Below are 17,489 nucleotides of genomic sequence, written 5' to 3'. Positions count from 1 at the left end.
ATTGGTGTTTGAGATCCAAATTTGGGGTTTGGAGATCCAAATTTGGGGTTTGAGATCCAAAATTGGGGTTTGGGATCCAAAATTGGGGTTTGAGATCCAAAATTTGGGGTTTTAGACCCAAAATTTGGGGCTTCTGACCCAAAAATGGGGTTTGGGATCCAAAATTGGGGTTTGGGATCCAAATTTGGGGGATTCTGACCCAAAATTGGGGTTTGAGATCCAAAATTGAGATTTTGGGATCCAAAATTGGGGTTTGGAGACCCAAAATTGCGGGTTGAGATCCAAAATTGAGGTTGGAGATCCAAAATTGGGGTTGGAGACCCAAAATTGGGGTTCTGACCCAAAATTGGGGTTTGGAAACCCAAAATTGGGGTTTGGGGACCCAAAATCGGGGTTTGGAAACCCAAAATTGGGATTTGGGGACCCAAAATTGGGGGATTCTGACCCAAAATTGGGGTTTGAAGACCCAAAATTGGGGTTTGAGATCCAAAATTGGTGTTTGGGATCCAAAATTTGGGAGTTCTGACCCAAAATTGGGGGGTTGAGACCCAAAATTTGGGGTTGAGACCTGAAACAGGGATTTGAGGAGCCAAAATTGGGAAGTTCTGACCCAAAATTGGGGAGTTCTGACCCAAAATTGGGAAGTTCTGACCCAAAATTGGGGAGTTCTGACCCAAATTGGGAAGTTCTGACCCAAAATTTGGGGAGTTCTGACCCAATTTGGGGTTTGAGATCCAAATTTGGGGGGTTCTGACCCAAAATTGGGGTTTGGAGACCCAAAATTGGGGTTTGGAGACCCAGAATTGGGGGATTCTGACCCAAAATTGGGACATTCTGACCCAAAATTGGGGTTTGGAGACCCAAAATTGGGGGATTCTGACCCAAAATTGGGGTTTGAAATCCAAAATTGGGGTTTGGAGACCCAAAATTGGGGTTTCAGACCCAAAATTGGGATTTAGGAACCAAAACTTGGGCTGGGGGACACCTGAAGTAAATTTGGGGTAAATTTGGGGATTATAGGGACATTTTGGGATAAATGGGAGGATTTTGAGAGGATTTTGGGGTCAAATTTGGGATTTTGGGGGAGGATTTTCAATTTTGAGGCATTTTTGGGGTTTTGATTGGGATTTGGGGGGTTTAGTTCGGGGATATTTTGGTGGAATTTTGGGGTAAATTCGGTGATTTTGGGGGTGATTTTCAGTCCGGGGGATTTGGGGGATTTCTGTGCATTTCTGGATGACCCAAAATCCCAATTTTTTACCCCAAAAGCGCGACCTGGACTTCACCATCGACCTGGACTTCAAGGGGCAGCTCTGTGAACTCTCCTGTTCCACCGACTACCGCATGCGTTAGGGACCCCAAAATCCGCGGAATTCACCCCAAAAACGCCCCAAACCCGCCCCCAAAAAATCCCAAAAAAAACCCCAAAAAAATCCCCCAAAAAACCCCAAAAAAAACCCAAAAAATCAAAAAAAAACCCCAAAATTGGGGCCGCTGCAGTTCCCGTCCTTCACCACATGGGGGCGACAAAATCCCAAAAATTGGGTTTTTTTCCCCAATTTGGGACCCGAATTTTTGGGGTTTTGGGGTTTTTTTGTTTTTCTGTTTTCAGCTCCAAATTTTTGGGGTTTTCCCAATTTTGGGACCGCGAATTTTGGGGGGTTTTCCCTCAATTTGGGACTCGAATTTTTGGGGTTTTTCCCTTAATTTTGGGACCCCAAAATTGTCTCCTGACCCCAAATTTTGGGGTTTTTTCCCCATTTTGGGATCCCAAATTTTGGAGTTTTTTGTTCATTTTGGGACCCCAAAATTTTTCTTTTTTCCCCCATTTGGGAACCCCAAATTTTGGGGGTTTTTCCTCATTTTGGGACCCGATTTTTTGGGATTTGACCCCTAAATTTGGGGTGTTTCCCCCACTTCGTGACCCCCAAATTTTGGGATTTTTTTCCTTTTTATTTGACCCAAAATTTTTGGGTTTTTTCCTTATTTGACACCCAAATTTTTGATTTTTTTTTCCCCAAATTTTGACGGTTTTGCCCCATTTTGTTCCCCAATTTTTGGGGTTTTTTTTTTCCCCTTTTGACAACCCCCAAATTTTGTATTTTTTTTTCCTTTTTTCCCAAATTTTCGGGATTTTTCCCTAAATTTTTTTTGGGATTTTGGGAATCCCTAAATTTTTTTTTTTCCCCAAAATTTGGGGTCCTCACCTCGACCCCCCCCCAAAAAAAAATTCCGGAAATTCCCATTTTTTCCCCTCCCCCATCCCAAATTTTGGGGTTTTTTGGGCCGTTTTTCCCTCCCCTCCCCCCGCGGAATTTTGGGGTGGGGGAGGGGAAATTTTGGGGTGGGGGAGGGGAAATTTTGGGGTTCCCCCCCCCCCGATTTTGGGGGGTCGGGGCCGCCCCTCCCCCCCCTTTGTAACTTATGTTTTTATATCAAATAAAAGCAAATAAAGGGGGAGGGGCTCCGCCTCCACTTTTTGGGGTCCCAAAATTTTGGGGGGGGGGTCCCAAAATTTTTTTGGGGGGGGAGAGGTCGGTGTCACCCGGGGGGGGGCCCCAAAATTCCCCCAATTTTTTTTTTTTTTTTTTTTTTTTGGTGTTGAAAATTTTGGAAAAAGCTCCCAAAAAATCGGGGGGGGGAGGGGAAAAAATTTGGGGGGGGGGATCCAAAATTTGGGGGGGTGGTCCCTAAAATTTGGGGGGGGATCCAAAATTGGTGAAGGGCCCAAATTTGAGGGGGGGGTCCCTAAAATTTGGGGGAGGAGGGGCCAAAAATTGGGGGGGGAAATCCAAAATTTGGGGGGGGGAAACCAAAATTTGGGGGGGGGAGGGGAAAAATTTGGGGGGTTCCTAAAATTTTGGGGGGGTCCAAAATTGGAGAAGGGCCCAAAATTGGGGGGGGTCCCTAAAATTCTGGGGGGGGGGAATCCAAAATTTGAGAGGGGAGGGGTCAAAAATTTTGGGAGGGGGTCCCTAAAATTTTGGGGGGTCCAAAATTGGAAATGGGCCCAAATTTTGGGGGGGGGGTCCCTAAAATTTGGGGGGGGGAGGGGTCAAAATTTGGGGGGGGGAGGGGAAAAAATGGGGGGGGTCCCTTAAAAATTTGGGGGGGGGGATCCAAAATTTGGGGGGGAGGGGTCAAAAATTTGGGGGGGGAGTCCATAAAATTTGGGGGGGGGAGGGGTGAAAAATTTGGAGGGGACCCTAAAATTTGGGGGAGGGGGTCCTAAAATTTGGGGGGGAGGGATCAAAAATTTGGGGGGGAGGGATCAAAAATTTGGGAGGGGGTCCCTAAAATTTTGGGGGGGGATCCAAAATTTGGGGGGGGGAGGGGTCAAAATTTTGGGGGGGGGATCCAAAATTTGGGGGGTGGGGGAGGGGCGGGAATTTTTTTTGGGTTCCCAAATTTTTTGGGGGGGTTGGGGAGGGGAGGGAGGGGAACCCCAAAATGGCTTCGGGGGAGGGGGTGGGGGAGGGGCAGAACCGGTTTGGGGGGGGGGTTACGTCATGCGGGGGTGGGGGAGGGGCGGGCGGGGCCGGGGAGGGGGAGGGGCGGGTGGGGGAGGGGCGGGTGGGGTCCGGGGTGGGGGAGGGGCGGGTGGGGGAGGGGCGGGTGGGGGAGGGGTTGGGGTGGGGGAGGGGCCGCTCCTGACCCCGCCCGCCCCTCCCCCACCCCCCCACGGGCTCAGGTGCGGCGGCGGCGGCGGCGGCAGGTGAGGGGTGGGGGAGGGGCGGGGGGGGATTTTTGGGGGATTTTTGGGGGGTTCGGGGGGTGGGGGAGGGGCGGGGGGTGTTGTGGGACCCCTCCCCCACCTCTGAACACCCCCCGCCCCTCCCCCACCCATAAAACCCCCAAAAAAAAAACCTCAGCCCCTCCCCCACCCCTAAAAACCTTCCCTGCCCCTCCCCCACCCTTTAAACCCCCCCCCGCCCCTCCCCCACTCTTAAAATCCCCCCCGCCCCTCCCCCACCCCTGAAAAAAATCTGAATTTTTAATTTTTTAATGGACAGAAAAACACCCCAAAAATGAGAAAATTTCCCCCGCAGGAATTTTGTAAAAAAATGAGGAATTTTTTAAAAATTGCCAAAAAAAATTAGGAAAAAATTAAGATTTAAATGGAATTTTTTTAAAAATGGGGGAAAAAAGAAAAAAAAAGGGAAAATTTCCCTAAATTCCCGACCGGGGAAATGGAAAATGCAAAATAAGCACCAAAAAAAATTCTGGGATTTGAATTTTAATTTTAAAAATGAAAAAGATCCCAACAAAAAAATTTCAAAACTAAAAATTTCCCCAAATCCTCACCAAAAAAAATAGAAAATTCAAAATAAGCACCAAAAAAATTCCCAGAATTTAAATTTAAATTTGAAAAATTAAAAAGATCCTCAAAGAAAAAAAACCTAAAATTTCCCTAAATCCCCACCCGAAAAAAGATTTTAAAAATCTCAAAAGGGCCCCAAATTCTCCCCAAATCTTCCCCAAAAAAAACAAAATTAAAAAAAAAAAAATCCCAAAATTTTCCAGATTTACCAAAGGAAAAAAATCATAAAATAAAACGAACAAATTCCCAAAAAACCTCTGCAAAATCCCAAAATTATCCTAAAATCTCCAAAGAAATCCTAAATTTATCCCAAAATCTCCCCAAAAATCCCGAAATTATCCCAAAATCTTCCCAAAAATCCCAAAATTATCCCAAATTCTCCCAAAAAAATCCCAAAATTATCCCAAAAAATCCCCAAATTATCCCAAAATCCCAAATTTTCGTATCCTTTCGTGTCCTCGGGGCCCCCCGGGGGCATTTGGGGAAATTTTTGGGATTTGGGGGGAATTTTGGGGGAATTTTTGGGATTTTGGGGGGATTTTGGGGCGGATTTTGAGGAAGTTTTTTTGGGATTTTGGGGAGGTTTGGGGGGAATTTTTGGGGCAGATTTTGGAAAATTCTGGGCAGAATTTCGGGAATTCCCTGTGGATTTGGGGATGAATTTTTGGGAATTCCAGGCAGATTTCAGGATGGATTTTCGGGAATTCTGTTTGGATTTTGGGGCGGATTTTCGGGAATTTCATTTGGATTTGGGGATGGATTTTTGGTAATTCCCTGCGGATTTGGGGATGGATTTTCGGGAATTCCGGGCAGATTTTGATGGGGATTTTTGGGAATTCCGGGTGGATTTCAGGATGGATTTAGGTACGGATTTTTGGGAGTTCCAGGCAGATTTTGATGGGGATTTTTGGGCGGATTTGGGGACGGATTTTGGGACAGATTTCGGGGTGTATTTTCAGGAATTCCTTACGGATTTTGGCCGTATTTTCGGGATTCCAGGATGTCGTGCGGGGGGAGGAGCAGATTTTGGGACGGATTTTCGGGAATTCTGGGTGGATTTCAATGGGGATTTTTGGGTGGATTTGGGGACGGATTTTGGGAATTCCTTACAGATTTTGGGATGGATTTTGGGGAATTCCCTGCGGATTTTGGGGACAGATTTTGGGAATTCTGTGCGGATTCGGGACGGATTTTCGGGAATTCTGGGCAGATTTCGATGGGGATTTTTGGTAATTCCAGGCTAATTTTGATGAGGATTTTTTGGTGGATTTTGGGACGGATTTTTGGGAATTCCGTGCAGATTTTGGGGACGGATTTTGGGGAATTCAGTTTGGATTTCGGGACGGATTTTTGGGAATTTCTTGCAGATTTGAGGACGGATTTGGGGGAATTCCAGGCAGATTTCTATGGGGATTTTGGGAATTCTGTGCGGATTTGGGACGGATTTTTGGGATTTCTGGGCAGATTTCGATGGGGATTTTTGGGCGGATTTGGGGACGGATTTGGGACGGATTTCGGGACGGATTTTGGGAATTCCATGCGGATTTAAGGACGGATTTTCGGGATTTCTGGGCAGATTTCAATGGGGATTTTTGGGATTTTTGGGCAGATTTCAATGCGGATTTTTGGGTGGATTTGGGAACGGATTTTCGGGAATTCCATTTGGATTTTGGGATGGATTTTCAGGATTTCCGGGCAGATTTCGATGGGGATTTTTGGGTTGATTTGGGACAGATTTTCGGGAATTCCGTGTGGATTTTGGGATGAATTTTGGGATGAATTTTGGGATGGATTTTGGGACGGATTTTGGGACAGATTTTCGGGAATTCCTTACGGATTTTTGCCGTATTTTCGGGATTCCAGGATGTCGTGCGGGGGGAGGAGCAGATTTTGGGCTGCATTTTCAGGATTTCTGGGCAGATTTCGATGGGAATTTTTGGGTGGATTTGGGGACGGATTTTCGGGAATTCCGTTTGGATTTTAGAACGGATTTTTGGGAATTCCGTGCGGATTTTGGGACGGATTTTGGGGATGGATTTTTGGGAATTCCGGGCAGATTTCGACGGGGATTTTTGGGATGATTTCGATGGGGATTTTTGGGACGGATTTTGGGACGGATTTTTGGGAATTCCGGTTGGATTTGGGGATGGATTTTCAGGAATTCCGGGTGGATTTAGGACGGATTTGGGGACGGATTTGGGGACAGATTTTTGGGAATTCCGGATGGATTTTGGGACGGATTTTCGGGAATTCCTTGCGGATTTTGGGACGGATTTTGGGACGGATTTTTGGGAATTCCGTGCAGATTTTGGGGACGGATTTTGGGGAATTCAGTTTGGATTTCGGGACGGATTTTTGGGAATTTCTTGCAGATTTGAGGACGGATTTGGGGGAATTCCAGGCAGATTTCTATGGGGATTTTGGGAATTCTGTGCGGATTTGGGACGGATTTTTGGGATTTCTGGGCAGATTTCGATGGGGATTTTTGGGCGGATTTGGGGACGGATTTGGGACGGATTTCGGGACGGATTTTGGGAATTCCATGCGGATTTAAGGACGGATTTTCGGGATTTCTGGGCAGATTTCAATGGGGATTTTTGGGATTTTTGGGCAGATTTCAATGCGGATTTTTGGGTGGATTTGGGAACGGATTTTCGGGAATTCCATTTGGATTTTGGGATGGATTTTCAGGATTTCCGGGCAGATTTCGATGGGGATTTTTGGGTTGATTTGGGACAGATTTTCGGGAATTCCGTGTGGATTTTGGGATGAATTTTGGGATGAATTTTGGGATGGATTTTGGGACGGATTTTGGGACAGATTTTCGGGAATTCCTTACGGATTTTTGCCGTATTTTCGGGATTCCAGGATGTCGTGCGGGGGGAGGAGCAGATTTTGGGCTGCATTTTCAGGATTTCTGGGCAGATTTCGATGGGAATTTTTGGGTGGATTTGGGGACGGATTTTCGGGAATTCCGTTTGGATTTTAGAACGGATTTTTGGGAATTCCGTGCGGATTTTGGGACGGATTTTGGGGATGGATTTTTGGGAATTCCGGGCAGATTTCGACGGGGATTTTTGGGATGATTTCGATGGGGATTTTTGGGACGGATTTTGGGACGGATTTTTGGGAATTCCGGTTGGATTTGGGGATGGATTTTCAGGAATTCCGGGTGGATTTAGGACGGATTTGGGGACGGATTTGGGGACAGATTTTTGGGAATTCCGGATGGATTTTGGGACGGATTTTCGGGAATTCCTTGCGGATTTTGGGACGGATTTTGGGTTGGATTTTTGGGAATTCCGGGCGGATTTTGGGGACGGATTTTGGGGAATTCCGGGCAGATTTCGATGGGGATTTTTGGGATTTCTGGGCAGATTTCAATGGGGATTTCTGGGTGGATTTCGATGGGGATTTTTGGGCGGATTTCGGGACAGATTTTTAGGAATTCCTTATGGATTTTTGCCGTATTTTGGGATTCCAGGATGTCGTGCGGTGGGAGGAGCAGATTTTGGGACGGATTTTTGGGATTTCCGGGCTGATTTCAATGGGGATTTTTGGGCGGATTTGGGGACGGATTTGGGACGGATTTTCGGTAATTCCTTGCGGATTTTGGGACGGATTTGGGGACGGATTTGGGGACGGATTTTTTGGAATTCCATTTGGATTTTGGGACAGATTTTTGGGAATTCCTTGTGTCTTTCGGGACAGATTTTCAGGAATTCCGGGCGGATTTGGGACGGATTTTCGGGAATTCCAGGCAGATTTTAAAGGGGATTTTTGGGCAGATTTCGATGGGGATTTTTGGGATGATTTCGGGACGGATTTTCGGGAATTCCTTACAGATTTTGGGCCATATTTTCGGAATTCCAGGATGTCGTGCGGGTACTTCCAGCACCGGGGGGTGACGTTCCCGGGGCTCCTTTACTCCCCCCGGGGCCTCGAGGCCGCCCGAGAATTCCCCGTGGAGGACGACGACGTCTTCAACGTCACCTACCAGAAATCCGGTCAGATTTGGGGCGAAAAACACGGATTTTGGGAAAATCACGGAATTTGGGGGGAAATCCCCGAATTTGGGGGGAAAAATCACGGAATTTGGGGGTAAAATTGCAGAATTTGGGGGAAAATTGAAAAATTATGGGGGAAAAAGAGTGGGAGGTGCCCCAAAATCTGGTCAGATTTGAGGTGAAAACGTGGGAATTTGGGAAAATCCCGGAATTTGGGGGGAAATCCTGGAATTATGGGGCAAAAATCCAAATATTATGGGGGAAAAATCCAAAAATTAAAGGGGAAAAATCCAAAAATTACGGGGGAAAAAGAGTGGGAGGTGCCCAAAAATCCGGTCAGATTTGGGGCAAAAACGTGGGAATTTGGGAAAATCACGGAATTTTGGGGGAAATCCTGGAGTTTGGGGGCAAAAATCACGGAATTTGGGGGGGAAAATCGCAGAATTTGGGGGGAAAATTCAAAAATTAAAGGGGAAAAATCCAAAAATTACGGGGGAAAAAGAGTGGGAGGTGCCCCGAAATCCGGTCAGATTTGGGGTGAAAAAGCGGGAATTTGGGAAAATCCCGGAATTTCGGGGCAAATCCTGGAGTTTGGGGGGGAAAATCCAAAAATTATGGGGGAGAAATCCAGAAATTACAGGGGGAAAAATCCAGAAATTATGGGGGAGAAACAGTGAGAGGTGCCCCGAAATCCTGACAGATTCGGGGGAAAAAACCCGGATTTGGGGAAAATTCCAAAAAAAAAATTCCAGAAATTCCCGAATTTGGGTTTTTTAGGGACGGTGTGGATGCCGGAGATCCTGAGCCTGATCCTGCGGGACGGGGACCCCAAATACCCCAAAACTCATGGGAAAATCACCAAAAATCCCAAAAAAATCACGGAAATTCCCAAAAAAATGGGAAAAATCCCTAAAAATTCCCTAAAAATTCCCTAAAAATTCCCTAAATTCCCAAAATTCCCATTTTTCAGGGACGGTGTGGATGCTGGAGATCCTGAGCCTGATCCTCCGTGGGGGTGACCCCAAATACCCCAAAACCCATGGGAAAATCACCATAAAATGGCCATAAAAATCACCAAAACTCGCCAAAAAATCACAGAAATTCCCAAAAAAAAGGGGGAAAATTCCCAAAATTCCCGTTTTTCAGGAACGGTGTGGATGCTGGAGATCCTGAGCCTGATCCTGCGGGACGGGGACCCCAAATACCCCAAAAAATCACTAAAAAATCCCAAAAAATCGCCATAAAATCACCAAAAATCGCCATAAATCCCCCAAATAAAGGGGGAAAAATTCCCAAAATTTCCCAAAATTCCCAAAATTCCCATTTTTCAGGGACGGTGTGGATGCTGGAGATCCTGAGCCTGATCCTGCGTGGGGGTGACCCCTCCTGGTGCCGTTCCGTGCCCAGCTGGGAGCGCGGCCCGTGGCTGGAGACGCTCCCGGGGCTGCGCCGCGCCCGGATCAACGCGAGACCGAGAATCCTGAGTTCCCACCTGCCCGCGCCGCTGTTCCCGAGGGCGTTCTTCAGTTCCAAGGCCAAGGTGGGGGAAAACATTCCAAAATTTGGGGTTGGGGAAAAAAATCGGGATTTTTGGGTGAAAAAATGAAGTTTCTAGGTGAAAAAATGAGGTTTTTAGAGGGAAAAATGGGGGTTTTAGAGGGAAAAATGGGATTTTTTTGGAGGTTTTTCCGTGGAAAAAATGGGGGTTTTAGGGGGGGAAATGGAATTTTTTTGAGGGTTTTGTGAGGGAAAATGGGAAATTTGGGTGAAAAAATGAAGTTTTTAGGTGAAAAAATGGGGTTTTTAGAGGGAAAAATGACGATTTTTTGGAGGATTTTGAGTGGAAAGAATGGGGTTTTGAGGGGGAAAAATCAGGGGTTTTGGGTGAAAAAATGGGAAATTTGGGTGAAAAAAATTGTGGTTTTAGGAGGAAAAATGGGGTTTTTAGGTGACAAATTGGGGGTTTTAGGTGAGAAAAAGGGTTTTTAGGGGGAAAATGGGGTTTTTTGGAGGGTTTTGGGTGTTAAAACCAGCCCGGATCAACGCGCGGCCGCGGATCCTCAGCTCCCACCTGCCCGCGCCGCTATTCCCGAGGGCGTTCTTTAATTCCAAGGCCAAGGTGGGGAAAAAACATTCCGAAATTTGGGATGGGGAAAAAAAATCGGAAAATTTCGGTGAAAAAATGAAGTTTCTAGGTGAAAAAATGACGTTTTTACGGGGAAAAATGTCAATTTTTTGGAGGTTTTCTCATGGAAAAAATGGGGTTCTTAGGGGGCAAAATGGGGGTTTTAGAGGGGAAGATGTCATTTTTTTGGAGGGTTTTCTGTGGAAAGAATGGGGTTTTTAGGTGAAAAAATGAGGTTTTTAGTTGAAAAAATGGGATTTTTAGGGGGGAAAATGAGGTTTTTGGGGGGGAAAATGGGGTTTTTAGAGGGAAAAATGGGGGTTTTACAGGGAAAAATGTCGTTTTTTTGGAGGGTTTTGTAGGGGGAAAATGGGGATTTCAAGGGAGGGACTCGGGGCTTTGTGAGGGGAAAATGGGAAATTGGAGTTTGGGGGAAAAATTTGGGTGAAAAAATGGGGGGTTGGGGTTTAGGTGAAAAAATGGGATTTTTAGGGGGAAAACATGACAGTTATTTGATAAAATAATGAGGTTTTTGCGTGGAAAGAATGGGGATTTCAAGGGAGGGACTTGGGGGTTTGTGAGGGAAAAATGGGGAATTCGGGTGAAAAAATGGGAAATTTAGGTGAAAAAATGGGGATTTTACGGGGGAAAATGGGATTTTTTTTGGAGGTTTTTGTGTGGAAAAAAATGGCGTTTTAGGGGGGGAAATGGGATTTTTGGGTGAAAAAATGGGGGGTTTGGGTGAAAAAATTGGATTTTTTGGTGAAAAAATGGGGCTTTTAGGGGAGAAAAATAGGAAATTTGGGGGGGAAAATGGAAAATTTGGGTGAAAATTTGAAAATTTGAGTGAAAAAATGGGAAATTTGGGGGGAAAAATGGGGTGTTTGGGTCAGAAATGTTGGATTTGGGTCAGAAATGTCCCATTTTTATGGGATTTGGGTCAGAAATGTCAGATTTTGGGTCAGAAATAACCCATTTTTATGGGATTTTGGGTCAGAAATGTGGGATTTTTATGGGATTTGGGTCAGAAATGTCGGATTTTGGGTCAGAAATAACCCATTTTTATGGGATTTTGGGTCAGAAATGTGGGATTTTTGTAGGATTTGGGTCAGAAATGTCGATTTGGGTCAGAAATGTCCCATTTTTATGGGATTTGGGTCAGAAATGTCGGATTTTTTTGGGATTTTGGGTCAGAAATGTCGGATTTGGGTCAGAAATGTCGGATTTGGGGCAGAAATGTCCCATTTTTGTGGGATTTGGGTCAGAAATGTGGGATCTTTTTGGGATTTGGGTCAGAAATGTCAGATTTGGGTCAGAAATGTGGGATTTGGGTCAGAAATGTCGGATTTTTGTGGGATTTGGGTCAGAAATTTCAGATTTTGGGTCAGAAATGTCCCATTTTTATGGGATTTTGGTCAGAAATGTCAGATTTTTGTGGGATTTTGTGTCAGAAATGTCGGATTTTTATGGGATTTGGCTCAGAAATTTCAGATTTTTTTGGGATTTTTTGTACCGGCAGCCCCGGGGCCGCGGCAGATTTTAGGATTTTGGGAATTTTGGGAATTTTGGTCTTTTTTTCCAGGTGATTTACACGGTGCGGGACCCCAAGGACGTCCTGGTGTCCCTTTTCCACTTCTCGCGGATTTTCCGGCCCTACAAAGACCCCGGGAGCCTCCCGGAGTTCATGGAGAAGTTCCTGCGCGGAGACGGTGCCGGAACGGGGCAAAAATGGGCGATTTTGGGAAAAATTGGGAGGATTTTGGGAAAATTGGGGAGATTTGAAGGAATTTGGGGGGGTTTTGGGGGATATTTGGGGGATTTTTGGGGAATTTTGGGGGAGATTTGGGGAATTTTGGGGAGATTTGGGGGAAATTGGGGAGGTTTGAGGGAATTTGGGGGGGTTTGGGGGATATTTGGGGATTTTTGGGGAATTTTGGGGGAGATTTGGGGGAAATTGGGGATTTTTGGGGGAGATTTGGGGAATTTTGGTGGAGATTTGGGGAAAATTGGGGAGATTTGGGGAAATTGGGGATTTTTGGGGAAAACTGGGGAAATTTGAGGGAATTTGGGGGGGTTTTGGGGGATATTTGGGGATTTTTGGGGAATTTTGGGGGAGATTTTGGGGCAAAATGGGGAGATTTTGGGGAAAACGGGCAGATTTTGGGGGCAAAATTGGGGAGATTTGGGGAAAATTGGGGAGATTTTGGGAAAAACAGGAAGATTTTGGGAAAATTGGGGAGATTTGGGGGAAATTGGGGAGATTTTGGGGAAATTGGGGAGATTTGAGGGAATTTGGGGGGGTTTTGGTGGGAATTTGGGGGTAATTTGGGGGGGGGGTTGGGGGGATATTTGGGGATTTTGGGGGAGATTTTGGGGAAAATTGGGGAAATTTGAGGGAATTGGGGGGGGGTTTGGTGGGAATTTGGGGATTTTGAGGGATATTTGGGAATTTGGGGGGTTTTGGAGGATATTTGGGAATTTTTGGGGAATTTTGGGGGGGGGTTGGGGAATTTTGTGGAGATTTGGGGGAAATTTGGGGAGATTTGGGGAAAAATTGGGGAGATTTTGGGGAAAAATTGGGGAGATTTTGGGAAAAACAGGGAGATTTGGGCATTTTGGTGGGGATTTGGGGAATTTTGGGAGAGATTTGGGGAAAATTGGGGAGATTTTGGGGGAAATGGGGGAGATTTGGGAAATTGGGGGAGATTTGGGGCAAAACAGGGAGATTTTGGGCAAATTGGGGAGATTTGGGGAAAAACGGGGAGATTTTGGGGAATTTGGGGGAGATTTGGGGAATTTTGGGGGAGATTTGGGGATTTTGATGGAGGTTTGGGAATTTGGGGGGAATTTTGGGGGAGATTGGGGAATTTAGGGAGATTTGGGGAATTTTGGGGGAATTTTGGTGAGTTTGATGGAGATTTGGGCATTTTGGGGGGATATGGGGAAGTTTTGGGGGAGATTTGGGGTTTTTTGGGGGGAATTTGAGGAGATTTGGGGAATTCTGGGGGGAACTTGGGGTTTTTTGGGGGGAATTTGGGGATTTGGGGGATTTGGGGTCAGAAATTCAGGATTTGGTGTCAGAAATTCAGGATTTGGGGTCAGAAATTCAGGATTTGGGGCCGGAAATTCAGAATTTGGGGTCGGAAATTCAGGATTTGGGGTCGGAAATTCAGAATTTGGGGTCGGAAATTCAGGATTTGGGGTCGGAAATTCAGGATTTGGGGTCAGAAATTCAGGATTTGGGGTCAGAAATTCAGGATTTGGGGTCAGAAATTCAGGATTTGGGCTCAGAATTCGGGGTTTTTGGGGTTGGAGGTGCCCCCAGGGCGTCCCCAGCGATGTCCCCAAGTGTCCCCAAGTGTCCCCAAGTGTCCCCAGCCACGTCCCGTGTCCCCAGTGCCCTTCGGCTCCTGGTTCCAGCACGTCCGGGGGTGGCTGCAGCTCCGCGGCCGCGACAATTTCTTCTGGATCAGCTACGAGGAGCTGCAGCAGGTGACACTTGGGGACATTTGGGGACATTTGGGGACATTGGGGACATTTGGGGACACTTGGGGACACCTCAATGTCACCCCCAGTGTCACCTCAGGGTCCTCAAACCCAAAAATTCCCCCGAAATCCCCAAATGTCCCCAAAGACACCAAATGTCCCCAATGTCCCCAATGCCCCCAATGTCCCCAATGTCCCCTCAATGTCCCCAATGTCCCCAATGTCCCCCAATGTCCCCGATGTCCCCAATGTCCCCAATGTCCCCAATGTCCCCAATGTCCCCAATGTCCCCCCAATGTCTCCAATCCCCCCAATGTCCCCAATGTCCCCAATGTCCCCAATGTCCCCAATGTCCCCAATGTCCCCAATCCCCTCAATGTCCCCAATGTCCGCAATCCCCCCAATGTCCCCAATGTCCCCAATGTCCCCAATGTCCCCAATGTCCCCAATGTCCCCCCAATGTCCCCAATCCCCCCAATGTCCCCGATGTCCCCAATGTCCCCAATCCCCCCAATGTCCCCAATGTCCCCCCAATGTCCCCAATGTCCCCAATGTCCCCAATCCCCCCAATGTCCCCAATGTCCCCAATGTCCCCAATGTCCCCAATGTCCCCAATGTCCCCAATGTCCCCAATGTCCCCAATCCCCCCAATGTCCCCAATGTCCCCAACCCCCCCAATGTCCCCAATGTCCCCAGTGTCCCCAATGTCCCCAATGTCCCCGATGTCCCCAATGTCCCCAATGTCCCCAGGACCTGCGTGGCAGTGTGGAGCGCCTCTGCTCCTTCCTGGGCCGGCCGCTGTCCCCGGCGGCGCTGGACGCGGTGGTGGCCAACGCGTCCTTTGTCACCATGAGCCACAACCCCATGAGCAACTTCAGCCTCAGCCCCACCTTCATCCTGGACCGGCGGCGCGGCCCCTTCCTGCGCAAGGGTGGGACATTGGGGACATTGGGGACATTTGGGGACATTGGGGACATTGGGGGGATTGGGGACATTGGGGACATTGGGGACATTGGGGACATTTGGGGACATTGGGGACATTGGGGACATTGGGGACATTGGGGGGATTGGGGGGATTGGGGACATTTGGGGGGATTTGGGACATTGGGGACATTGGGGGCATTGGGGACATTTGGGGACATTGGGGGGATTTGGGGGGATTGGGGACATTGGGGACATTGGGGACATCGGGGGGATTGGGGACATTGGGGACATTGGGGACATTGGGGACATTGGGGGGATTGGGGACATTGGGGACATTGGGGCCATTGGGGACATTGGGGACATTGGGGACATTGGGGGCATTGAGGGGACATTGGGGGGATTGGGGGGATTTGGGACATTGGGGACATTGGGAGTTTTTCCCACTTTTTGCCCATTTTTTCCCCATTTTCCCCCATTTTTCCCCATTTTCCCCATTTTTCCCCATTTCCCCCCATTTTCTTCCCGTATTTTCCTGGTTTTCCCTGTTTTCTCCCCGTTTTTTCCCTTTTTCCCCACTTTTGTCCATTTGCCCCAATTTTCTCCCCATTTTTTCCAATTTCCCCGTTTTTCCCCATTTTCCACCATTTCCCCCCATTTTCCCACATTTTTTCCCATTTTCCCACATTTTCCCCACTTTTTCCCCATTTTCCCCCATTTTCTTCCCATATTTTCCTGGTTTTCCCTGTTCTCTCCCCATTTTTTCCCATTTCCCCCCATTTTTCCCCATTTTCCCCCGTTCTCTCCCCATTTTTTCCCATTTCCCCCATTTATTCCCTATTTTCCCCCATTTTTTCCCATTTTCTCCCCGTTTTTTCCCCCTTTCCCCCATTTCCCCCCATTTATTCCCCATTTTTCCCCATTTTTTCCCATTTTCTCCCCGTTTCTCCCCCTTTTCCCCCATTTCCCATTTTTAACCATTTTTCCCCATTTTTTCCCATTTTCTCCCCGTTTTTCCCCTTTTCCCCCCTTTCCCCCATTTATTCCCCATTTTTGCCTGTTTTTTCCCATTTTTCCCCATTTTCCCCCATTTTCTCCCCATTTTTTCCCCGTTTTTTTCCCCATTTTTAACCATTTTTGCCTATTTTCCCCCGTTTTTTCCCCATTTTCTCCCCTTTTCCCCCATTTTTCCCCATTTTTTTCCCGTTTTCTCCCCGTTTTTTTTTCCCATTTCCCCCAATTTTACCCGTTTCCCCCCATTTTCCCCCCATTTTTCCCCATTTCCCCCCATTTCCCCCCATTTCCCCCCATTTTCCCCATTTCCCCCCCTTTTTTCCCCTTTCCCCCCATTTTTGCCCAATTTCCCCTATTTTCGGCCCGTTTCCCGCAGGGATTTCGGGGGACTGGCGGAACCACCTGAGCCCGGAGCAGAGTCGGCGCTTCGACCGCGTCTACCGGGAGCAGATGGCGGGGCTGGGGGTCTCCTTCCCCTGGGACCCCCCAAATGAGGGGGAGGACCCCCAAAAATCCCCTCAGGACCCCCAAAATCAGGGGGAAACCCCCCAAAAATCCCCTCAGGACCCCCAAAATCAGGGGGAAACCCCCCAAAAAACCCCTCAGGACACCCAAAATCAGGGGGATACCCCCCAAAAATCCCCTCAGGACCCCCAAAATCAGGGGGAAACCACCCAAAAAACCCCCCAGGAACCCCAAAATCAGGAGGAAACCCCCCAAAAAACCCCTCAGGACCCCCCTGGAACTCCTCAGGACCCCCCAAATGAGGGGGAGGACCCCCAAAAATCCCCTCAGGAACCCCAAAATCAGGAGGAAACCCCCCAAAAAACCCCCCAGGACCCCCCTGAAACTCCTCAGGACCCCCAAAATCAGGAGGAAACCCCCCAGAAAAACCCCCAGGACCCCCAAAATCAGGGGGAAACCCCCAAAAAAACCCCTCAGGACCCCCCTGAAACTCCCCAGAACCCCCAAAATGAGGAGGAAACCCCCAAAAGAAACCCTCAAGACCCTCAAAATGAGGGGGAGGACCCCCAATAAAACCTCAGGACCCCCAAAATGAGGAGGAGGACCCCCAAAAAAACCCTCAGGACCCCCAAAATGAGGGGGAAACCACCCAAAAAACCCCCCAGGACCCCCAAAATGATGAGGAAACCCCCCAGAAACCCCCTCAGGACCCCCAAAATGAGGAGGAAGACCCCCAAAAAACCCCCCAGGACCCCCAAAATCAGGGGGAAACCCCCAAAAAAACCCCTCAGGACCCCCCTGAAACTCCTCAGGACCCCCAAAATCAGGGGGAAACCCCTCAGGACCCCCAAAATCAGGAGAAAACCCCCCAAAAAAACCCTCAGGACCCCCCAAATGAGGGGGAGGACCCCCAAAAATCCCCCCAGGACCCCCAAAATCAGGGGGAAACCCCCCAAAAAACCCCTCAGGAACCCCAAAATCAGGGGGAGGACCCCCAAAAATCCCCTCAGGAACCCCAAAATGAGGAGGAAACCCCCCAAAAAACCCCCCAGGACCCCCAGAAAACCCCTCAGGACCCCCAGAAAACTCCTCAGGACCCCCAAAATCAGGAGGAAACCCCCCAAAAAACCCCTCAGGACCCCCAAAATCA

General features: G+C 48.0%; 2 protein-coding genes across 5 annotated transcripts in view; both read left to right on the top strand.

Annotated features, from left to right (window-relative positions):
* PRMT1 (protein arginine methyltransferase 1) overlaps positions 1-2,458 on the top strand; it is a 31,150-nt gene extending 28,692 nt beyond the window's left edge. For all 4 annotated transcript variants that reach the window (XM_041713016.2, XM_041713017.2, XM_041713015.2 and 1 more), the window contains one exon: positions 1,270-2,458. In XM_041713016.2, coding sequence (XP_041568950.2) covers positions 1,270-1,353 — 84 coding nt within the window. In that variant the 3' untranslated portion in view covers positions 1,354-2,458. The remainder of the gene's footprint in view (positions 1-1,269) is intronic.
* Positions 2,459-3,702: 1,244 nt separating this feature from the next.
* Positions 3,703-16,654, top strand: LOC121468874 (sulfotransferase 2B1-like; the record flags this gene model as incomplete). Its single annotated transcript, XM_041713066.2, has 7 exons — positions 3,703-3,715; positions 8,195-8,328; positions 9,660-9,868; positions 12,036-12,162; positions 13,851-13,945; positions 14,690-14,870; positions 16,251-16,654. Coding segments are annotated over exons 2-7 (1,149 nt in total), but the record flags the coding sequence as incomplete, so codon positions are not given.
* Positions 16,655-17,489: the final 835 nt, after the last annotated feature.

The sequence above is a fragment of the Taeniopygia guttata genome, chromosome 37 (genome assembly GCF_048771995.1).
Source record: "Taeniopygia guttata chromosome 37, bTaeGut7.mat, whole genome shotgun sequence".
Classification (NCBI taxonomy): domain Eukaryota; kingdom Metazoa; phylum Chordata; class Aves; order Passeriformes; family Estrildidae; genus Taeniopygia; species Taeniopygia guttata.
The sequence above is the reverse complement of the archived record's forward strand: the minus strand, read 5'-3'. Positions and strand labels throughout refer to the sequence as shown.